This window comes from Paramisgurnus dabryanus, chromosome 19 (assembly GCF_030506205.2).
Source record: "Paramisgurnus dabryanus chromosome 19, PD_genome_1.1, whole genome shotgun sequence".
Classification (NCBI taxonomy): Eukaryota; Metazoa; Chordata; class Actinopteri; order Cypriniformes; family Cobitidae; genus Paramisgurnus; species Paramisgurnus dabryanus.
This window is the reverse complement of record NC_133355.1, coordinates 9696896-9720090: the sequence shown is the minus strand read 5'-3', so window position 1 is coordinate 9720090 and position 23195 is coordinate 9696896. Positions and strand designations below refer to the sequence as shown.

The 23195-nt window shown below is 40.5% G+C and overlaps 2 protein-coding genes across 2 annotated transcripts; one reads left to right on the top strand and one right to left on the bottom strand.

Annotated features, from left to right (window-relative positions):
- Positions 1 to 852: 852 nt before the first annotated feature.
- Positions 853 to 19890, top strand: slc9a3.1 (solute carrier family 9 member A3, tandem duplicate 1). The gene is made up of 16 exons (XM_065288093.1): positions 853 to 1107; positions 5888 to 6190; positions 6646 to 6806; positions 6917 to 6995; positions 7112 to 7289; positions 7794 to 8014; positions 8113 to 8315; positions 8404 to 8493; positions 8588 to 8658; positions 8753 to 8882; positions 9100 to 9266; positions 9431 to 9548; positions 18682 to 18852; positions 18931 to 18976; positions 19057 to 19119; positions 19412 to 19890. The coding sequence occupies exons 1-16, from the start codon at positions 888 to 890 to the stop codon at positions 19675 to 19677; spliced, it is 2487 nt and encodes an 828-aa protein (XP_065144165.1). The 5' UTR covers positions 853 to 887; the 3' UTR covers positions 19678 to 19890.
- LOC135777835 (uncharacterized) lies at positions 10953 to 18471 on the bottom strand. Its single transcript, XM_065288070.2, has 2 exons — positions 18258 to 18471; positions 10953 to 17746 (listed from the first exon to the last, which is right to left on the bottom strand). The coding sequence occupies exon 2, from the start codon at positions 17559 to 17561 to the stop codon at positions 11793 to 11795; it is 5769 nt and encodes a 1922-aa protein (XP_065144142.1). The 5' UTR covers positions 17562 to 17746; positions 18258 to 18471; the 3' UTR covers positions 10953 to 11792.
- Positions 19891 to 23195: the final 3305 nt, after the last annotated feature.

Genomic DNA, 23195 nt, shown 5'->3' with positions numbered 1-23195 from the left:
ATTGTTTGCAAATTAATTAAAATAATGAAACACATGAAAAATAATAATGAAACAATGAGAACAAACATGCAATAATTTATTAAAAGGATAGTTACCCAAAAATGAAAATTATGTCAATATCCTAAAGTACCTCCAAAACGATACGACTTTCTTCCTTGGAACACGAAAGTTTAGCAAATCTCATTTGTGGAGGAATTGTGTTGGACGTGATAGATTGAAAGTGACATTGGCTTAGAAAACATGTGGGTTTGTAAATTTAGCAATTTTTCATTTTTGGATGTTAGTTCCATAGTTAGTTTCATTTTTGGGTGTTAATTTTTGCAAAAATGTACAGTATCATGACACTGAGGCTTTATTTAGAGTTTTGGATAGAGTTTTTGCACCAAAATATGCAAAGAAAAAAACATAGTCTCATTCAATGCAACAATGCAGCGGGACAGACTGTTAATGTTGGCTGAACACTAACCAGCAAGAACCTCAGGGGAAGCTTTTCAACAGAAACATAAAGAGTAATGATCAAAAGCGTGACAGAGAAACACTTCAGTGACGTAGATCTCAGCCCCCTTTCTGTCTAACAAATTAAAGGCTGACAAGACGTCTCGCCACTGCTCCTGTTACACACTGCCCTGATTGCACTGCACCTCTCTAGGACTACAAAGACAGAGAAATGGACGATAAGCCAGCAAGGAAGCTTTGAAAAATTCTGAAAGGAAAAATTGTACCGCTGTGTCTCATTGAGGACTTTGCACATTTGGATGAGCAAACACATATGAAACATTGGAACCTTCTGATGGACTTTCATCACAAAGCCGGTATATATATTTGGACAGGACATTCTAGTACACACTGTAACTGTAATACAGCATCTTTATTACTCAACTGGTACAATGTCAACCTCTGCCTGCCTCTGCCTGATAACGGCACTTTTCATCCTGTGTCTGGTTAACCCTTTCGTGCAAGGGATGCATGGAGAAGAAACTCAGAACCGTCATCTGTTAAAGCAAAATCTCACTGGACTTCCAATAGTCTCGTTCCAGTGGCACCACGTGGAGGAGCCATACCTGGTGATATTGTGGATATTTGTGGCTGGCCTGGCAAAACTAATAGGTATGCAACTAGGTTCTACATGTTAACATTAGTTAATGCATTGGGTATTCATTAAAATGAATGACTGTTGGAGGATTTGGTTTAGGGATGCACCAATACCACTTTTTTGGAATACGAGTACGAGTACGAGTACTTGCATTTCAGTACTTGCCGATACCAATACCGAGTACTTAATAAAAAAAAATGATTTAAATTTACAGGTAACAGCTTTAGTCATATAATTTAACAAAAAAACAAAGGACTAGTTTTCCAGTTTGTTGTAAACTCTGCCTCTTTGGACAACACAAGAGGCATTAACCCCTTACACGCCGCTCAAACATAGACATTTCTCAGACCGTGGTATCGATTCCAGGTATCGGGGGACTTTTAACGAGTACGAGTACTTTAGAAAATGTGGTATCGAGGCCAATGCCCGATACCAGTATCGGTATCGGTGCATCCCTAATTTGGTTGGTTAAGAATTAAGATTAACAAAAAATATTTAATGCTAAAGTTTTGCAATTGCATGTAAAAATACAAAAAATAAGCAAAAAATATAATTGTTTAAAAAACATTTGTGCATAAAAACTGCATAAAACAATACGGTTGCGGGCAATTTCACAAATGAATGAATTCAAGGGATTTGTTTGTAAGATGATGTCATACTTTATTAAAAGGAAGAGTTCCAGTTTAGTTATGTGAAGGAAATGCAATACAATACAATGTAACTTGATTACAATGGCAGGGTAATGAATGATTTGCAAAAAAATTATATTTTTCACATATTGGTAACTTGCTAGTGTAGCATGTGCCAATTCTTCCGTTATCACTAACATTCCTCACATGCTATTGATGTTTTTCCGCAAGTTTCTATTGCAAGTATTCACAGTTTGATACTAAAAATAGTCCTTCTTATCAAAGGTGATAGGACAGTTCAATTTTGGGTCTTAACATTGGCTGTTGGAACATTTGACCATGTTATTTTATAAATTCAAAAGATAATAAGAATGAATACTGTAAGAAAAATTGTGACAAAAAGTAAAAGCAGGAAATAGTACATAAGAATAAAAAAAACTGGTTTTAAGTTCCTGATCCAGTTTGAATGTATTGTAATAATTTTTTAGTTTCAAGCCACAGTGAACATGAAGATTGACTTTACTTCCACATGGACCCTTTTCACACTTCCGCGTTCGTGAAGCGGAAATCGCCACATTTGGGTAACAACAGCAACATTGAAAAAATTATTTATTCAATTTACTAAATTTTTTTTAGGTAAGTGGTCGTAATCAATTTATTTAAGCTACATTTAAACAAAAAAAAAAATCAGAAAAACAAAATAAAACAAAAAACTTTTGTTTAAATGTATCTTAAATAAATTGATTGCAACCACTTACCTTAAAAAATTGAGTAAATTGAATGAATCATTTTTTTCAGTGAATAGCTGCTGGGCGCTGTGATGTATTTTTTCCTGTCGCTTTATGATTTTTCGTTTTTAAGTTTAAAGCCTTCTCAACGCTGGTTCTCTGAACAAAAATAGCCATAAGCTTACTCCTTTAGGTTAATGGCATGTCAAAAATCATCAGGTCCTGCATATATCATCTTTAAATAGTCAAGCATGGTCGATAAGTTAGTTAAAAACATTATTTATTACCACAGAACAAACTGCAACCGCTGCATGTGAAAAGCTAATGAACCTTGCAATAGTTATCATAAAATAGCTGTAAAATTCCTCCTGAACCTTTAAACAACCTCAAAATTATGCATCTTCTTTCCTCTCCTCATTCACCTGAAAGCATCAAGCTTTTACTCTCATATTAACCACAATAGACACAATGCCATTAAACCCCAAAGGAGTTAGGTTACTGCTACCCATTCCAACAATACATCTTATCACCTTTCCTTCGTATTTGTGAAGATTATCCTTAGCAAAGAACTTTCTCGAAAAGTTTTTTATACTATAATATTTCTATTATAATATTTATTTGGCCTAAGAGATCAATGTAAACGTAAAGGTTGGCAAATCGTTCAGGGAATGTAAAAACATACACCCCTTTCTCTTTAATTTTTCTTATTAAAATATTCTAAATGTACGAAGCACAAAGTGTAATCCTATAATTTACTGAGAGTAGGGCTGGGATAAACGATTATTTTTTAAACGATTAATCTAGCGATTCTTTTTTCGATGCATCGATTAATCTAACGATTCATTCTATCAGTCCGATTCGACTTCGATTCGATTCTCGATTATTTCCCCATTAATTAACTAATAGCAATATATAAATGTTGATTTACATATCTGAATGTAAACATTTCAATTTATGTTTATTGCTCTTAAAATTTCAAAATAAAAAAAGACTATACAAGTGCAAAATAATGCATTCTTAGTCAGAGTAGCATTCAATAAAGCGTTTTCAGAGCATACAGTGCAGTTTAGTAACAGTATAAAAATCTCAAGTTCACATATTCCTTTATATTACATGCATTTATGAGCAAAACCTCTTCATGTGCCTTTTGATGGTCAGTGTAATTCATTTAACTTGATTTGTTTAATCCACACTGTTTTCGTGCTGCTTTAGTCCATGTAATGACAGATATAAACAGAATTAGACTTAAGAAGCACAAACATTATTAAATCTCTTTCTCTTAAGTTTATTAAGATAGATGAGGACTCATTTACTGCTGTACAGAGAGTGAATGAAAGCGCAGTCTTCTGGCAACAGTGTGTTTTTACATATTTCATTGCTTTCTGTTACATTGCTCAAAGTCATGACTGTTTAAAACACACTTGGCGTCACATTCATGATTTTATGGTAAAATGACACTCTTTCGCGTCAATCCACGAGCATTTAAACCATAAACAAAGCACTTTCACTTTAATTTAGCTTGAGCAGCGCAGCAGAAACGACGCAGAAACGATCGCAGCACTGCCACAACAGCGCCGCGAGCTTGCGCTGCTCATGCAGCGGGGTGCATGCTTCCTAACATGGGCGCCGAAAAAAACATGCGTCGCTTACGCACTGCTCACACTTGCTGTGAAACCGGCGTGGACTGGAGCCACTCGCGTTGCTACTACTATACGGCGACACCTTTTTGGGTCTGACGAATCGACGCGCATATTTTGCGTCGACGTATTTTTTGCGTCGACGTCGTCGATTACGTCGACGCGTTGTCCCGGCCCTAACTGAGAGAGATCTTAACTCAAGAGAAGAAAAACAAATCAGCTGAAAAAAAAACATAAATGGGATTTCCTTACACATTAAACGTTACTACAAAAAAATTACACAAGACGAAGACTTTGACAAATCTTTCTTTGTTATAATTACGCTAATGGTCTGTGGATGTGATGTCTGATGCAGAACTCTGAAAAGGCTCCATTTCATAGTATTGAAAAAATAGTAGGCGAAAAGTCTTCAGATGACCTACGATTTTGAAGTGTGCACTCTACGGAGACTTTATGAGTCCCCTGAAGTGGAGTCATCCAATGACGATAAAGAAGGAGGGGCGTTGTTAATTAAAAAATGTCTGAAAAGGATAATGAGACCCTATTCAAATGTAAATACACATTGTGGTTAAATTGTGCTTGTTTAACCGCATTCAAGTTAAAAGGCTGTTGTTATGATGTTGTGTGTCACGTGATGTATCAACATTGCGGATGTAGTACATTCAAATTTTATTGACATAACCCATATTCATACTATATAGCACATACTTTTTTAATGGTCAAAACGTCATCTTATTCAGTATATACTATCACATGATGCGGTTTCGGATGCAGGGTTACAGTAGGAGGGGGCGGAGTTAATAGATGCTTTGCCTAGCTGATGTCATCAGAGAATGTTCTCCACAAGTGAGCAGAAGTACATTTTCAGATTTTGACTAAATGAACATTTAGAAAGACTAATAAATGCTGTAGAAACAAAGACCTGAAAGCATCCTATAGTTAAACACCTGTGAAACATTCCTCATGAATGAATTAAAGGGGTTTGTTCTGAACTTGAGGTCATGCATGCGTAATGAGAGGATAAATGTCAGTTCAGTTCTCAAAAAGCAAGATGATCCTTTAATGTCGTACTAGGAAATTATACAATACAGGGTATCTTGATTACAAAAACAGTTCAGAGAAAGCTCAAAGATTCTATAAAAATTTTATATACAGTAGAAGACAAAAAGTAAAAAAAGAAATCTAAAAATTCAGATTTTTTGTACAAGCCATCTACATAATTTAAAATGACTTAAATATTTTAAGCCATTTGGGATGTGGTAAACAACATACCTATTCAATTTAATCTTTTAGACTAAATCTGTAGTCAAAGTTCACAAAACCTGGTACATTCCGTACTATTAGGACACACCCAGATTATCGACTGGACAATTGTTTTATCAAAACCAATATGACATGTTTTCTCTTTAGTCCAAGTGCTAATGCAACATCTCAACTGGACTCAAGGTGAATAAACCATCACACTTCTGTCCTTTTAATTAACCTTTTAACCACAGCAATTACAACTTTAACATTTGCAATATAATCTATGGTTAAATTGCTTAATTTAAAGAAGGATCTCTTGGCAGAAATGCAAAATAATACATAACTGTATTATTAGTGGTGTATAAAGACCTTACATAATGAACTGTATTGTTTTTTGTGAGTTTTTTGAGTCACTGGTTGCAATTCACAGTCTAAAGGTAGACAGTTTACCTTTAACGCACATCAATCGCATCCACATTGTAATATACTGTATAATGTGTATACCTCCTTTGAAATAAATACATTGTTATTTGTAATTGTTATTTCTCTCTCCAGTGATCTTAATAACCAACCACGTCACCAGTGTGATTCCAGAAAGTGGGATGCTCATCATGGTTGGATTTCTTTTGGGAGGGGTCATCTGGGCAGCGGACCACACGCAGACTTTCAGACTGACGCCCACCACCTTCTTTAACTACCTGCTGCCCCAGATCATCTTGGACGCGAGTTACTTTATGCCCAACAAGCTCTTTTTCAGAAACCTGGGTACCATTCTCGTTTACGCCATTATTGGAACGTGCTGGAATGCGGCGGCGCTCGGTCTTTCGCTGTGGGGCTGCTACCTGGCGGGTATACTGGGTAAATCCAATACTGCTATTTTCTGCATTTTTACTGTTCTGTTAATGCACACGTAATGTAATGCACGCAAGGATCACGCCCACTTGAAAATTGATACAGCAAGGCCTTTAAAACCAGGAGAACTTAACTGACCCCATGTCGAAGCAAATTGTTCTGACCTGCATGCACATTTTTTTATAAAGGTGCTACAGGATGCCATAGAAGAGCCATTTTTGGCTGTATGGTTTCATAAAGACCCTTTAACATCTGAAGAATCTTTCTGTTTCAAAAAATGAACAAAATAAAATAAAAGAATTAGTTCTTTTAAAATCCTTTGACTGAATGGTTCCTTGGAGAACCAAAAATAGTTCTTCTATTACATTGCTGTAAAAAACCTTTATTTTTAATGCTAGATTTTGTATGATTTATCTACATACAACACAATAGATGAATATCACAATCTGTGTGCCCATCAGGCAACTTGGACATTGGTCTTCTTCAGTTCCTCCTGTTCGGTAGTCTAATCGCCGCAGTGGATCCCGTAGCAGTGATTGCAGTTTTCGAGGAAGTACACGTGAACGAAGTGCTATTTATCCTGGTGTTTGGAGAGTCACTGCTCAATGACGGAGTGACCGTGGTGAGAAGTGATTTCTCTAAATAAGCTCTTAATGTCACATTTTAATTAGAATGGCACCTTTAGAGCATTATCTCATCTCTTGGGTTTTGTTTTGTTCTTTGCTTTTATAGGTGCTGTACAATGTATTCGATGGCTTTGTTACTCTAGGAGGTCCACTGATTAACGCCGCAGAGATCATCAAGGGCATATGTATGAATACTGAACTTAACCACTTACATATTATTGACAATGTTATAATATCTGTTTATCGTATAACTACTCTAGTACTATTCAGTGTTTAATATTATCCAATTATCTGCTTCTAGTTTCGTTTTTTGTGGTGGCTTTCGGAGGTTCATTTCTTGGAGTTGTGTTCGCTATTCTGCTGTGCCTGCTGACCAGGTTCACCAAAAACGTTCAGATCATCGAAGCCGGCTTCATCTTTGTGGTGGGCTACCTGGCTTACTTGACAGCAGACATGCTCTCCCTTTCGGCAATACTTTCGTAAGGGTCTTTTAACATACATATGGTTATCTCTCTTATATTTGGGCTGTGAAAAGGGTCCATTGTAATGTATTTCCAAGGGAAACTCGGAATATCACAGGAGAAAAATAGCGGGTGTGGCTTGTGTTTCCCACTGTATAGAAAAGTATGTGTTTCATTGAGTAATGGAACAAGCAGCAGACTGATGCTGCCTCGGAAACCACCTACTTCCATACTGTATAGTAGTTGAGGCGAGTAGTATGTAAGATTTCATAGTATAGACAAAATAGTAGGTGAAAAGTCTTTGGATGACCTAAGGCCAGAATCCCCAACACTGTATCCCTTTCCCAGAAACTGCTAAGATTTTATCCCTCTCCATCCCACTTTCTTATGGCAAAGTTTACTGTAGCACTCTTATTAAGACTGAATGCTTTTAAGTCCATCAAATAACCATAGAGTCACCAAGAACATAAAAGCCAAAATAATAGTCATTCACGTTCTTATTAATGTTTTCCTTCATCACAGGATCACCTTCTGTGGGGTGTGCTGTCAGAAATACGTGAATGCCAACATGGACGAAAAATCGGTCACGACAGTTCGTCACGCAATAAAAGTCCTGGCGAACACCTCCGAGACCATAATCTTTGTCTTCCTGGGTATTACAGCAATTGATATATCCATTTGGGTTTGGAACACAGGTTTTATCCTACTCACCCTCCTCTTTATCTTCATTTACAGGATTATAGGTAAGAAAAACCAGTGTCCGTCCAATAGAGATTATAATCAGAGCAATCTTTACAAACGCTCAGGTTTTCATGACAGCATGTTTGGGGAATGTGTGCAGGTGTTTTCATTCTTACCTGGATCTTGAATAAGTTCAGGCTGGTTCCCATCGAGATCATCGACCAGGTTGTGATGAGCTACGGTGGCCTGAGGGGGGCCGTGGCGTACGGACTGGCGGCCATGCTGGATGAGGAAAAGATTAAAGAGAAGAATTTAATTGTCTGTACCACACTCATTGTGGTTTATTTCACTGTTATCCTTCAGGTACAAAACATTCAAATCAGGATTATGAAAAAGGATTTTACTCTATGTCCTAATTTATACTAAAAATAATGCTGTTTTTTTTTTTCAGGGATTAACAATGAAGCCGTTGGTTCAGTGGCTTAAGGTCAAAAGAGCGTCTCATTCTGAGTTGAAACTTATAGAAAAGCTAAACAATAGGGTAATCTCCTAAAATTAGTTTCTAATAAGTCTTATTATTAATACTGATACTTATACTAATAATACAATTATTAATGTGTTATGGTGTCTTATAGGCTTTTGACCACATACTGGCAGCAGTGGAAGACATCTGTGGACGTATTGGAGATAACTGGTGGACAAGAGGGTGAAGCTTTCCTCAGTTTTCTGGATTTAGTCAATTACTTACTGTATATACGAGTTTATATTCATATATATCTCTACATTTGTCTCTTTTTTAGTTGGAACAGGTTCGAGGAAAATTATATAAGCTGGTTTTTGATGAAACCTAAGGTCAGACAGAACAGAGATTACCTGTTTAATGTCTTTCACAAGCTTAACCTGGAAGACGCTGTGAACTATGTCACAGAGGTAAGAATGTGGGAATGTATTTGTTTTCTTATCGTCTCAAATTGCAATCAAGTATCCCAAAATAAGCATTTGCAACAGTATCATTTACAAACAAGTGATGGCATTGTGAACATTTTAATGAACCACTTGCACCTTTTCCAATATTTATTTGACATATATTTTTCAGTAATTTATTCTACTTTTGAGTTTTGAACATTTTTATTTATTTTTTACGCAGGCCGAACGGGAAGGATCTCTGTCCTTCGTTCGTAGTGAACAGTCACCCAACATAGATTTCAGCAAGCCCTTTGGTTCAGAGTTTGCTAATGGGATGATGCCTGACATAATGGTCGACATGACGAACTACCAGTTTGGAATAGAAAATATTTCCGTAACCTCTATTGTGTAAGTTTACTGCTTTTCTCACACAGCTGCTTACAGAGAAGAATTATTATAAACTTTATCATTACATACCTTGATAGGACTGTGCCTATCCTCGGCCCTGATAACGAGAAATTAAATCTCCAGATGGATAGATGTTAACATTGTTTTGCCTTTTGTTGAATTAGAAAAGACAGCATTCCCTCTGTATCCCTGGACATCCACGGGCAAGATAGGAAAAATCTGGTCGAAGACTTCAATGCCCATCATCTTCTACAGCAGCACCTGTACAGAAGCCGAAAAAATGTATGAATATCTTCACTTACACAAATATCATCATTTACTTTATAACCATGATGGCTTCATCGGTAAACAAACGGCTTTTGTGGCCCAAACTTAACTTCCGGTAGACTTGTGCAAAAAAATGATAACAACACAATACTTCTAGAGTAGATTATTTCTTAGAAATAACCAGTAAGTTTAAACTCATAACTAAAGCATATCAACTATTACATTCAGCTATAACGTTACTGTGTAAAATTAATGTAAACAATTTAGCTACAAATCCTTAAATTCTTGCACAAATCCGCACAAAAGTGATGAGTGCTCACCATCTTCCCTCATCTTTCGGAAACCAACACGTTTTAATTTTACACAAGGCATTTGTTGAAGAGGTCAGTTTATTCGCGCCAAATCCATGGCCGTCAGAAGCAAAAAAAAATTACATTTACTGTAGTAAATTTTACTTACATTAACTTTTAATTAAACAAGTGCTTTTATAGACTAAAAACTTTTTACCGTTGTGTGTCGAAAGTGCACCCTGCGAAAGTAACGAAAACACGAAATGGAGTTCAAATTATATGAACCAAAATCATTTGACACATAGTTATGAGCCAAGTGGAATGGATTTGTGTAAGCCGCAGCGTGAAAGTCAAGGCTGCAGCTAAAACGCGGAACGGAGTTTAATATATTAAGGCATTCCTTAAGTGGAATGGATTTGACTGACGGGGCTCTGACAAGTGAACAGACATATGCGCTAAATTAGAGAAAAAGTAAGTGGGTTCAATATTATGGTCTTAAAAAAATGGATGAGTCCTGTCCGAGGGGCAACCTTCCGATGAAGCCAATACGGAAGTGACTTAAACTGCAATTCATCGTCCGGCCGCTAGAGGCTGGCTTCAAAAGGGAGTCAATTCCCATAAACCTCCATTTTAAAATGCCTAACTTTACAGTTGAAAATAATGTTTAGCGCCTGATACAAAGAGTGTTTTTGGTCTATATAGCTAATTTTGCCCTTCATGTAAACCGTGAGGGGAGTGAATTTTTTTTGCAACTCAAAGTTCTGCCTAATTAAGGGCGTGGCCACTTGAGTGACAGGTGAACTGCAACTGCTTTCACTAGAATCGAGCTAGACAGGCGTGGTTTCAGCAACCAGCCACCTCAGCTTCACCCATGTCCCACATCTTTAACCATTTTTGGTTATCTGCACTCTGCAGTGATGTGCATTACGGGAGGCACCGCCTACTTTAAGCTCAAAAAAGGTCTTCACACACCTATGGGTGACGTTAGGGACACTACATCCATATTTTTTTACAGTCTATGGTCCTGTCCCTTCTGCTTATGGTTCCGACACCCATGACCAGACTGTTATGGAGATTGGTAAGGACTGTATAATTGAGTGGTCCTTTAATGGTTGCAGCCACCACGGAGCATTGATCAGAATGCTGACAAGATGTTCTCTTTAGGATGTTTTATTAAAGAAAGTATTTGTGTGTGGTTCTGAAACAGAGATACAGGAATATATATATATCAGTAAAACGTATATCAAATATTTAACAGGTATATAATAAAGCAAACACAATCAAGAATTAAATTATAATTAGTTATATATATATAGAAACCTTTAGATGCAGTGCCATAATAAATGCTTATCACTAAGCAAATACACTAAACAGGCATTAATACACTACGTCCCTTAAACGTATCTTCCGAAGATTAACTACAAAATACACAATATACTGAATGCAGATTAACATATAATAATCATGAACTAAAGAATTCCTCCTTATAATAAACATTACACATTGTGCAAATGTACTAAACATACATAAGGTTTCCAAAGAACCACCTACGTTAATATTTAGCATTCTATATATACGCACGGGTAGCACGAGGCTCCGCCATTATATTATAACATGCCACTACATGCCACGAAATTATCAAAGTGCATTAACATAGCATTAGCGTAACATTATTGTGTATTGTGATGACAAACATCAGTTTTACTTACTGGTAGTTGCACGCACACATTACTCAAAACTCTTAAGAACAGCAACACTCTCTTATATTATTTATTAACTGCACAGTATTCCAACGTCAGCGCTCTCTTTTGAGCTTTCGAAACTGAAACCTAACCTGTCCGCTTCCGCTGGTCGCAGAGCGCAATGACGCTCCTGATAGGCTGATTCTCACGCAGACAGGTCTATCTGCCTGAAAGGGGTCGTCCTTCGTCACAGCCGCCCCCAAATATGTTACACTATATTTGCTACTCTAAGAAGGACTGACCGTATCACTGTCTGGTATGGCAGGCAGAGCTACCAGGCGAGCAACAGGCCTTGTGTAGAGTTTGTCCTTGACTTTAACTACTGCAGTCCTGACTCTTCCATCAGTTCCTGTAATGACCTCCGTGACATGACCTAAAGGCCACTGTGCTCTTGGCAGCTGTGGATCCACCACCATGACTATGGTTCCAGTTTGCAGCTGTGCAGGGTCCTTGTGCCACTTGGAGCGAGTCTGAAGAGTCGGGAGGTAGTGTCGTATAAAGTGGGACCAAAACTGGTCGGCTAACACCTGAGAATGTCTCCAGCGACGGCGACTCAGGAGCTCAGACTCAGCATACACAGCCTGTGGTAAAGAGGGGTCGAGCCGCCCCATGAGGAGCAAGTTGGGGGTAACTGGGTCCACATCAGCCACATCTGTTGACACATAACCCAGTGGTTTAGAATTTAAAATCCCTTCCACTTCAATAAGTACCGTCCGCAGAACCTCTTCAGGGACAGTCTGTGATTGGATGGTGGCATATAGTGCAGCCTTTACAGACCTCACTTCTCTTTCCCAGACTCCTCCAAAGTGTGGTGCGCTTGGGGGGTTAAACTGAAACCTAATCTGGTGTTTAGCCAGATGAGTCTGGATTGTGGGGTGTAATGACCTGAAGGCCTCTTGGAGTTCTCTTTCACCTCCCTTAAAATTAGTGCCCTGGTCAGACCGGAGCTCTGCTGGCTTACCCCTTCGTGCAATGAAGCGACGAAGAGCCATCAAAAAGGAATCAGAGTCCATGCTGGACAGAACATCCACATGCACAGCGCGCGTCGTCAGACATTTAAATAATATGCCCCATCTCTTTTCATGGCGACGACCAACCTTCACTGTGAAAGGCCCGAAGCAGTCCATGCCCGTAGAGAAGAATGGGGGCTTCAGCAGCTGTAGTCTTGACTGTGGGAGGTCTGCCATTTTGGGTACTACGGGAGAGGCTCTCCATCTTTGGCAGTCAGGACAGGAGTGCTGATGGCGCTTAACAGCTTCACGTCCATGCAGAATCCAGTATTTGCGCCGCAGCTCTGCGAAAAGGCGCTCTGATCCTGGATGGCGGAGGCTCTTGTCCATGTCCTGGATGATAAGCTGGGTCACTTTATGCCGATGGTCCAGGACCACTGGGTGAATAGAATCTAGCTCTAGCTGTTCACTGCGGCGAAGCCTTCCTCCAACCCGTATGAGTCTAACAGTCTTGTCGTACTCTGGTGCAAGAGAGATCAGCCTACTGGTGGCAGCTACTGGCTTACTGGTACTCAAGAGACTAAACTCCTCAGGAAAGCTGTCCTGCTGAGCTCTTCTCAATACTTCTCTCTCTGCTTCTTGGTAATCATCGGCAGAAAGACTGACTGGGCTCCCTGATGACACAGCGCTCGATTGTGCAACCGCTTCTATCAGCGCTCTAAAAGAGGAAAATTGATCAGCATTTGGTAGCAGAGAAGTCTGTATGCCTGTAGTGAGATAGCAAATAGTGGGTTTTCGCAGCTCAACAGGATCCTCTGTTACCTCTGTGGCTGGCTGTGTAGGCCAGACTTTAGGTGACTGTTGTAAGAAGGCAGGGCCCTGACTCCATCTGGTTTTACCAGCCAGTTCCAGCAGTGATTTTCCACGCGTAATGTCATCGGCTGGGTTATTAACAGAATCCACATATCTCCAGGCTCGGACATCAGTCAGCTCCTGGATTTCGGCTACCCGTGTTCCCACAAATACCTTGTACCGACAGGAATCGGACTGGAGCCATGCGAGTACTGTTGTGGAGTCTGTCCAGAAGACAACATTGCGGATATTAACTGTCAACTCTCTTTGCAATAGGGCAGCTAGCTGTGCAGCTGTCAGAGCGGCACACAACTCCAGTCTGGGTATTGATTGTTGCTTCTTCGGGGCCACCCTAGACCTGGCAGCAACAAAAGAGACCTCTGCACTGCCGTGTGAACTCTCCGTCCGCAAATATGCCACTGAGCCGTATGCCTTCTCTGACGCATCAGCAAAGATGTGTAGGTCTCTCTGGTGGTTTGAACTGTCCATTTCAAGGCTCACATAGCAGCGAGGCAGTATAATCTGGGAGAGATGCTCCAATTCTTCTTCCCACGTCAGCCATGACTGCAGCACATCCTCAGGTAGTGACGGGTCATCCCAGTCTCTCTGTTTATCCCACAAGTGCTGCACCAGAACTTTGGCCCGCGTGGTAAAGGGGACTATAAATCCCAAGGGATCATAAAGGCGTGCCAGAACTCTGTATATATTTCGCATGGTGGGTGTAGTTTTGTCCAGCATACGGTATTTATACCTTAAGGTGTCTGAATTGCATAACCAGCGGAGTCCAAGGGCGAGCTCCTGTGGGTCAGTGCCTGACTCATTGAGCCACAACTCACTGCTCTCAGATCTTGCTTCTTTGGGCAGATGACTGATGACTTCCGGGTTGTTACTTGCCCACTGGCGTAACTCAAATCCACCTGTAGCCAACAGTGAGGTCAGTTTGTCGACCAGGTGATGGGCTTCTTCAACAGATGTGAGACTTTGCAGACAATTATCCACATAAAAGGATCGTTCTATCGACACTCGAACATCTTCACCTGGCTGACTGTGGTCCAACACATGTTTCTGCAGCGCAAACGTTGCACAACAGGGGCTACATGTGGTGCCAAATGGAAGAACTTGCCATGTGTAGATGTTGGGTGGTACCTCTGTATTCAGGTCTCGCCACAGGAAGCGCAGCAAGGGCTTGTCTTCCGGGAGCAGCCTCACCTGGTGGAACATGCCCTTGATATCACTGCTGATAGCAATAGCATGCTCTCTGAAGCGCAGCAGTACACCCAGTAAACTGGAACTTAAGGTGGGCCCAGGCAATAGCAGCTTGTTGAGGTTTTTATCTTTATACGTGTAGGAACAGTTGAACACAATTCTGTTCTTTCCGTTGTGGCTCACCATGTGATGTGGGATGAACCAAGACTCAGCTGCTTTGCTCAGCTCTTCTCCTGACACTTTAACAGCATAGCCCGCATTTTCCAGCTTTCCAATCTCTGCACAGTATGCTGCTGCTCTTTGAGGGTCTCGCAGCAGACGCTTCTCTGTACTGCGGAGATTAGCTAGCACAGCCTCCTTAGGTGCCTGAAGCAGTGGCATGTTCTTCACTCTGAGGAGGGGAGTAGCGTAGCGCTGAATTCCATCAACCTCTACTCGTTTAGTCTTCGCCTCCAGCAGGCGGACTGCTTCCTGATCCTGCCTGGAGCGTGTGACGAGCTTTTCACTCCTGTAAGGCAGAACATCCAGCTGCCACAATCTCTCTACACTCTGTAGAAGCTCGCTAGTGGATGAGAGGGTGGAGATGTGCAGACACTGTTGTGATGTTGCCTGTTGCTTGGTGTACCTGATCGGCCCTTGAAGTGTCCAGCCCAACTTTGTCTTCACCGCGGCTGGTCCCCCGTGGGGTCCCAAACGCACAGGCTCCACCGGAGTGATTAAGTGTGTATAATCTGAACCGATTAACAGCAGGGGTTGCACTTTGTTAATCGTCTGGAAAGGGAGGCCTCTTAAATGTTTATACTTCCTCTGAAGTGCCTTCATTGAGTAAGTGTGCTCAGCCAGACCGAGTTGATCAGCAGTGAATGCTCTGTATATCTTGAAGGACTTCTTTGGATGGTCTACTGGAGAGATAGAGAATGACACTGCAGTGCCGTGCAGAACCCTGATATCTTGCCGAACAGTTCTGAGGATCAGATTTTCAGGTTCACCAGTAAGCTTGAGGCTCTGCGCTGCTGCAGAGAGGAGAATGGTCCGCTCCGAACCATCATCAAGGATAGCATATGTCTCCAAGGTGTGTTCACCGTTGCGCAGCAGCACTTTACTCACTTTCAGTAGGACCTGGCTGCATCCAGCCCGCCGGTCTACATACAGAACTTCATTAGTTGTGCTGATAAGGCAGGATGTATCCTCAGCTGCAGGTTTTATATTCACTTCATGCAAAGCTTGCAGATGTCTACCTTTACACTTGTGACATGTGATCTTTAAGCGGCACTGTGCAGCCTGATGTGAGCGACCGCATCGCCAGCACCTCTTGTTGGTCTTAATCCATGCTGTTATCTGTTCCACTGTAAGCTGTGCAAAGTTTGCACACTTATCTAAGAAGTGTTGTGTGTTAGAGCAGTAAGGGCAGTATGCTGTCCTCTCTGGCTGCTTGGTGCTAGATAAGGCTTTCTCTACTGTCAGTGTGCTCTCGGGTTGGTCCGTGGTAAGCATAATGTTGGTATTCTTGCCACTCTTAGACTCACGGCGGCGGTCTACCCTTGGTCCTGCTCTGCCTTTGTTTTCACTAGTTAGAGGCTCATACACTGTCTCCTGCATCTTCAGCTCGTAGTCAAGCCAGTCAGAAAAGTGCAAGAGGCTTGGAATTGTAACACGCATTGGGTACAGGAACCTCTTGAATTCAGCCCGTATATCGTGTGGCAGTTTGGACAGCAGCCGTGTCACATGTGAACCACAGTGAAGCTCAGTCTTTCCACTGTCTCCAAGCTGGTCTAACAGCCCCACGAGTGCTCTTACTTTCAGGGCGAACAGCTTAAACCCACTGGTGTCACCACGTGGTATATTAGGGGCCTCCATTAGATCAGCAATTTTTCTGAGCGCTAGCTGCTGAGGCTGTCCATAATGCTCAATTAAGCTTGTCATGGTGTCAGTATAGGGTCGCAGTGAGTTGGTGTAGGAATCCGCTATTAACAGTGCCTCCTCATACTTCAGGTGATCCACCAGGATCTGATATTTAAAGCGCTCTGTAGCATCCACAGGCAGTAAGTTCTCCAGAGCGATCTTAAGTCTGGCAAACTCTCTCGGATCTCCTTTTGCAAATACCGGGATTGTGGGTTTAGGCCCGCGGTATACTAGCTCATGGTGGGGGGAGGGTTGTAACTCTTCGGGCAGCGACTCACATCTTTGTGGGGTGTAGGGCACACAATACCCTGGTGTCTGTGGTCGCGCTGGAGAAGGTGGTTCAAGGCGATTAGGAGACTCCTGCAGACGTGTCGTTCTGATGTCCCTCAGTGCTGTTATGAGCTCTGCCATAAGATCCTGTGATGGTGGCTGATAAGTGTCGTCTGCTATTGGGGGAGGTGGCAGTGGCCAGTCATCATCATCGGGAGGCAGAGTATGACCACCAACCCGTGCAGGTGGCAGTATTGGCCTAGTTTGATATAGGGCGCCATCCTGCTCTATGTTGTACTGCTGTTGAGGGGGAGCTGGTGTAGGGAAAGGAGAAGGGGCTGTCTGTTGCAGTGCTGGTACGTTTGGTTGGGAACTTCGGGCGTCCAGTCGCCTGTGCATGTCCATTAACTGTTGCTGTAGCCTCTGATTATCTTCCCTCAACTTATGAAGAGCTTCTAGGACCTCAGGCGCGGTTTCTGGGGCAGGCCTCGATCTGGTCGAGGCAGGCGTACTCTCATAGAGGGGTGCTGAATACTCAAACTGATGGGAATAGGCAGCCTCTGCTCCCTGTATGACCTTCCCATCCTCATGCAGCAGTCGGGGTGTGAGAGGCGTCATCCTGGCGTGTCTCTCTGGAAATCTAACCATGTGGTCATAAGGCTGCTGTTGCTCTGGCAGATTAGACGTTGGCGGCGGCAAATGAGAGGGCTGCTGCAATGCTTGGGGGGGGATGTCATAGTCTTCCATCCAGGCTGGTCGCCGGACTTCTCGGCGGGGTCGTGCATCTGCTGGGCGTGTATACTGATCCGAGAACATCTCTAAACAATCCCACGATGACCACACGTATCCGGCTCGAAGGACCAAATTTGTTATGGAGATTGGTAAGGACTGTATAATTGAGTGGTCCTTTAATGGTTGCAGCCACCACGGAGCATTGATCAGAATGCTGACAAGATGTTCTCTTTAGGATGTTTTATTAAAGAAAGTATTTGTGTGTGGTTCTGAAACAGAGATACAGGAATATATATATATCAGTAAAACGTATATCAAATATTTAACAGGTATATAATAAAGCAAACACAATCAAGAATTAAATTATAATTAGTTATATATATATAGAAACCTTTAGATGCAGTGCCATAATAAATGCTTATCACTAAGCAAATACACTAAACAGGCATTAATACACTACGTCCCTTAAACGTATCTTCCGAAGATTAACTACAAAATACACAATATACTGAATGCAGATTAACATATAATAATCATGAACTAAAGAATTCCTCCTTATAATAAACATTACACATTGTGCAAATGTACTAAACATACATAAGGTTTCCAAAGAACCACCTACGTTAATATTTAGCATTCTATATATACGCACGGGTAGCACGAGGCTCCGCCATTATATTATAACATGCCACTACATGCCACGAAATTATCAAAGTGCATTAACATAGCATTAGCGTAACATTATTGTGTATTGTGATGACAAACATCAGTTTTACTTACTGGTAGTTGCACGCACACATTACTCAAAACTCTTAAGAACAGCAACACTCTCTTATATTATTTATTAACTGCACAGTATTCCAACGTCAGCGCTCTCTTTTGAGCTTTCGAAACTGAAACCTAACCTGTCCGCTTCCGCTGGTCGCAGAGCGCAATGACGCTCCTGATAGGCTGATTCTCACGCAGACAGGTCTATCTGCCTGAAAGGGGTCGTCCTTCGTCACACAGACCAATAATCAAGCACAGACCGGATCAGGCATGGTGCAATGCGCGTGTGTCTGATGAAATCATCTATACTGTGTATAGAATAGGAATAATAATAGACTTGCTATGTATGGAATATGTGAATTAACTACATTTACTGAATGCCAATGCTTTTGATCATCTGTACAGCCATATTCAACGTCCTCTCTTTCTCATTTAGCATCGTCACAAATATAGTCGCAGTCAGTTTGGCATCAACCAGAGCGAGGATGAAATGCATGAGATCTTCCAGAGGACCATGAGGAGTCGCCTTGAGTCCTTTAAATCTGCTAAGATGGGTGTAAACCAGGCCAAAAAAATCAAGCACCACAAGAAGGAGCACACACATAAGGTATAACTGTAAATCACTTTTTATACTCAAATTGATACACGTTTGTGTTGCATCTCACAATTTATACAAACATTTCAGATGCCTAATGGACACCCAGAGGGCAAAGACCATCATGAAGATGATGGTATGTATATATCCCTCCATCTATTAATGCATTTGTTTATTTATTAACCACTTCCACTAATGGTAATTTTGTATTTTTAGGTGACAGCGCTGTGAGTAGTGAGGCACATATAGATGACACAGACAACACATATATAGTGGGAGGTGAGGAAATAGATTCAAACATGTTCCTTTGTATACTGTTAAAATTGTCAAAATATATGTACCCCAGCTGTCACTGGGGCAAAAAAGTACCAATATGTCCCTTTGGGGTACTACTGTGAACTCTTTAGGTCCAAAGCTGTACTTTTTTAAAGGGTACTGCCCTAGTGACAGCTGGGGTACATATTTTGACCATTTTGACAGTGTATGTATATAAAGATCATATGCAGTCAATATAATAGCAAAACTCATTCAAATTGTACAAGAAACATTTTTCCTTCTTGTCCCACCAAAGCTGGCATAGAGAATCCAGCGTTCATGCCAGATATGGATATGGCACAGCAAAGTCCGCCCTGGCAAACAGGAACAGAGATGGACCTGACCGTGGCACCGTCACAAAGGGCCCAGCGACGCCTTCCCTGGACGCCCAACAGACTGCGACGCCTCGCACCAATGAGGATCAGCAACTCTTCCATAGACTCCTTTCTTATGGCTGATGTTTTTTTAACTGTGGATGTGCCTGAGGAACAGCCTCAAAACGATAAAAGTGCAAAAATGTAACCTCACCTTCACTTATTTGAGCTATTTTTATTGGTGAAAAGCACAACTGGACCAGTATGGAAGTTTTTAGTCCGGTCTTTTCTGGAGAATATGCGCTCATTGTTAAGGACTGAGGGCAACCGGGAACATGGCCACAAAGTAGAAGTTTGTACTGTAGTACAATGCCCTTATTCTGTTCTGTAACTATTGTATATACTGTAGACTATGGCTGGTGGGGAAATATTATACAGAACTTTTATTTTTACCAGCTGAACATTTATTATTAATGTATTATTGCTGACTATGTACTCTTACTGTATATAAGTTTAGGTGAAGAGTCTGTTTATAGGACTTTCACTATTGTATCATAAAGCACATATCAAGTTGGACATGCCTAAGGTTCATGATTAAACTTGAGGTAGGCCTACAGAAACACCCAAACACTAATGGATGGACCAACATTTTTTTTTAACTACTGTATGTTTTATCAAAAAAAAGAGATGCATTTTGGGCAAGTAAACACTCATATAAGACTTATACAATATATTTGAGCACGTGATGTTATTATTAAATGCACTTTATCAGTGTAACACAGGGCCGGTGCTTCCTATAAACAGAGTAGTAGGCAAATGCCCTAGGGCCTCAGGCTTGGAGTGGGGGCCTCCATAAATGCTAAATCCATGTGCGCTAGGCCACCAAGCACTACTGAAAGTATTAGACAAAGTTATAAAGTGATTTCGACTTTTTGCAGCATGGCAAAAACTGCAGGCGGATTACATGAAAGTACCGCAAGAATGATTGATAAGCAAACTCCTCTGTATGATTTCTCGAATCACTCTTGCGGTACTTTGATGTCATCCGCCTATTAAGTTAAAAAACTTGCAGCCCTCAACTGATGTTTATGTTGTCATTTTGTGTATTGGCCACTAGTTTTGTGATTGCAGTACCAGTTTTAGCCACAAGTTTTGTGATTGCAGTACCAGTTTTGGCCACAATCCTACATACTGTTTATTTATCTCAGGGGTGGGGAACCCTGGTCCTGGAGGGCCACTGTCCTGCAGAGTTTACTTCCAACCCTTATTAAACAAACCTGAAAAATCTAATTAAAGTCTTCTGGATTACTTGGAAATTAAATTTTGGTGTGTTTGATTAGGGTTGGAACTAAACTCTGCAGGACAGTGGCCCTCCAGGACCCAGGGTTCCCCTCTCCTGCTTTAGGTAGAAGCATTTACATTAAAACATATACCCCTGGTTTCACAGAAATGGCTTAAGGCTAGTCCTACACCAAAACACGTTTGAGCAGTCTTAACTGAAAATAAAAGCACTGTCAGAGCTAAAAATTTGCCGGTGCCACTCCCCTCAAGATACACACCACTAACGCCTTTTTCTAATGCATGTTTATATTAAAATGTTAATTTAACTAAGGCCTAGTACTGGATTTAGCTAAGCCTCATCTGTAAAGCCAGGCCTTTAACTAACATAAAAAGCACCATTCCAAAGGTTATTTTCAGGTTAAGGTGGGAAATCCTAAATACAAGCTATCTGGAACTCACACTCTTAAAATAGCTGGGCTATTTTTAATCCAAGTTTGGTAAAAATTGGACAGAACATACCGCTGGATTGAAATTGACCCAATGCTGGGTTGTTTTATCCCATTGCATAACAACAACCCAACATTGGGTAATATTTAACCTAGCATAACCTATTGTTCTGTCCTATATTTACCATTATGAGTTAAAAATAACCTAGTCGTTTTTAGAGTGCAGCATTAATCTTATCTATATTTATGACATTATAATAATCCATAATCTTGTTAATAGCTATAATATATAACATTTTTAAAAATAAATCACCAGTGTTATTCCTCACCCATGTGAAGCAAACATGCAAATGTAAAATTTATTAATATGCATTATTTCTGTCCAAGACAAACACACTTTAAAATACATATTGAAAGTTTCCATATACTTTATTTAAAATATTGAGAATTAAATAGAACAGCCGAATAAAACGATCCAATGAAAGAATACATTAGAGAGGCTGAGATGAAACAAAAAGAGATGAATATATTTCAAAACAAGACAATTCATTTTGTTATTTCGTCACACTGTAACTAAACCATTACATCAAAGTGTTGAATATGTGTTGTATCTCAATGGAAAGACTGCTGACTTTGGATAATTCCTGATTCGGTTAACCATGATATTAAAGTAACAGTTAATCTTAAAAGTTGGCTCCTGGCTAAAACCAATCCATCTTACGTATACAGTAATCGTTTCACATGTTAAGTAAAATGTTAGTGATTTTGCCAACTAGGCCATTTTGCATTATTGCCATTTCATCACATACAGAGAAAACTGATTTGACACAGATTGTTGAAAATAGTTTCAAGATAAAAACAAACTACAAGTGTGCATTTGGGATGTTTCCAGGCTTTGTACTGTAAAGCCGTCTTGTTCAGTGCATGATCTGAAAGTTATGCAGTGCCAAATAATAAAAAAACTACCTTTGTAGAAAGTTTGGTCCAGAGACCCAGTTACTGGCAAACTCTGTGATTCAATGTCTTATTGGCGAAAAAGAGGCACAATCACACCCACACATACAGTTTTAACACTCTTGAACACACATTATACAGTATATCATATAAATATATACTAACTTTAATATAGGCTTGTTGGGCCCTTAAAAATGTCTTAATATTCTGTCTGATAACAGCACCATCAGAAAAGGCACATTCCACTTACTAAACACCTCAACAAAGCCACAGAAACAAACAAAAGCGGTAAATACTCCAAGCTCGAAGAAAACAGACACCAATAACATGACAAGGTGAAAAGGGTTAGTAGGCCTTTACAAACGTGCTCGTGTGCGAATCACCCAACACTTAACCGAAATGGAAAGTTAAGGCGGTACCTTCATGTTTACGTTACTACATGTAATAATAAAGCATAAGAATAAGGTACTGAAGGCTCAGCTCCTTGTTGACATTATTTCTTTTGTAAGACAATATAAATACCACAGAAGAAGAATGCAAAGAAACTCACTTAAAACTAATTTCTTTTGAAAGAAAAAGAGATGAATCTAATGGTCAACAGTCTATTGCATATCACCCCAATTTATATTAGTAGCTATTAATTTCACCATTACCATCTTTTGCTTATTATCAACTTTCATAGACTTTGTTAGCAAAAATAATCGATGTGCATATGCAGGTCTGTTATTTAAAAATATACAAATATACCTCTCCTCTGATTTAAAAACGCTTTAAGGTATCCACAGTCCAGCTTTAAGCCATGTATGTCAGGGTTTATGGGAGCTGTTTAAGCCACACCCACAAATTAAACTGCTCCCACCCACAGGCCTTAAGTGACTTAATCCGTGGCACGTTAAGAAGGCTGTGTAAGATTTCATCACACATCATTGACAGCTCAACACACATGTCTGCAAACTCTTCTGATCACTTCCCTTGTTCAAGTAAATTTATGCTGGTAGAGACAGAAATTATAGTTCTTAAAGTCAATAAATCAAGGAAAGAGCAC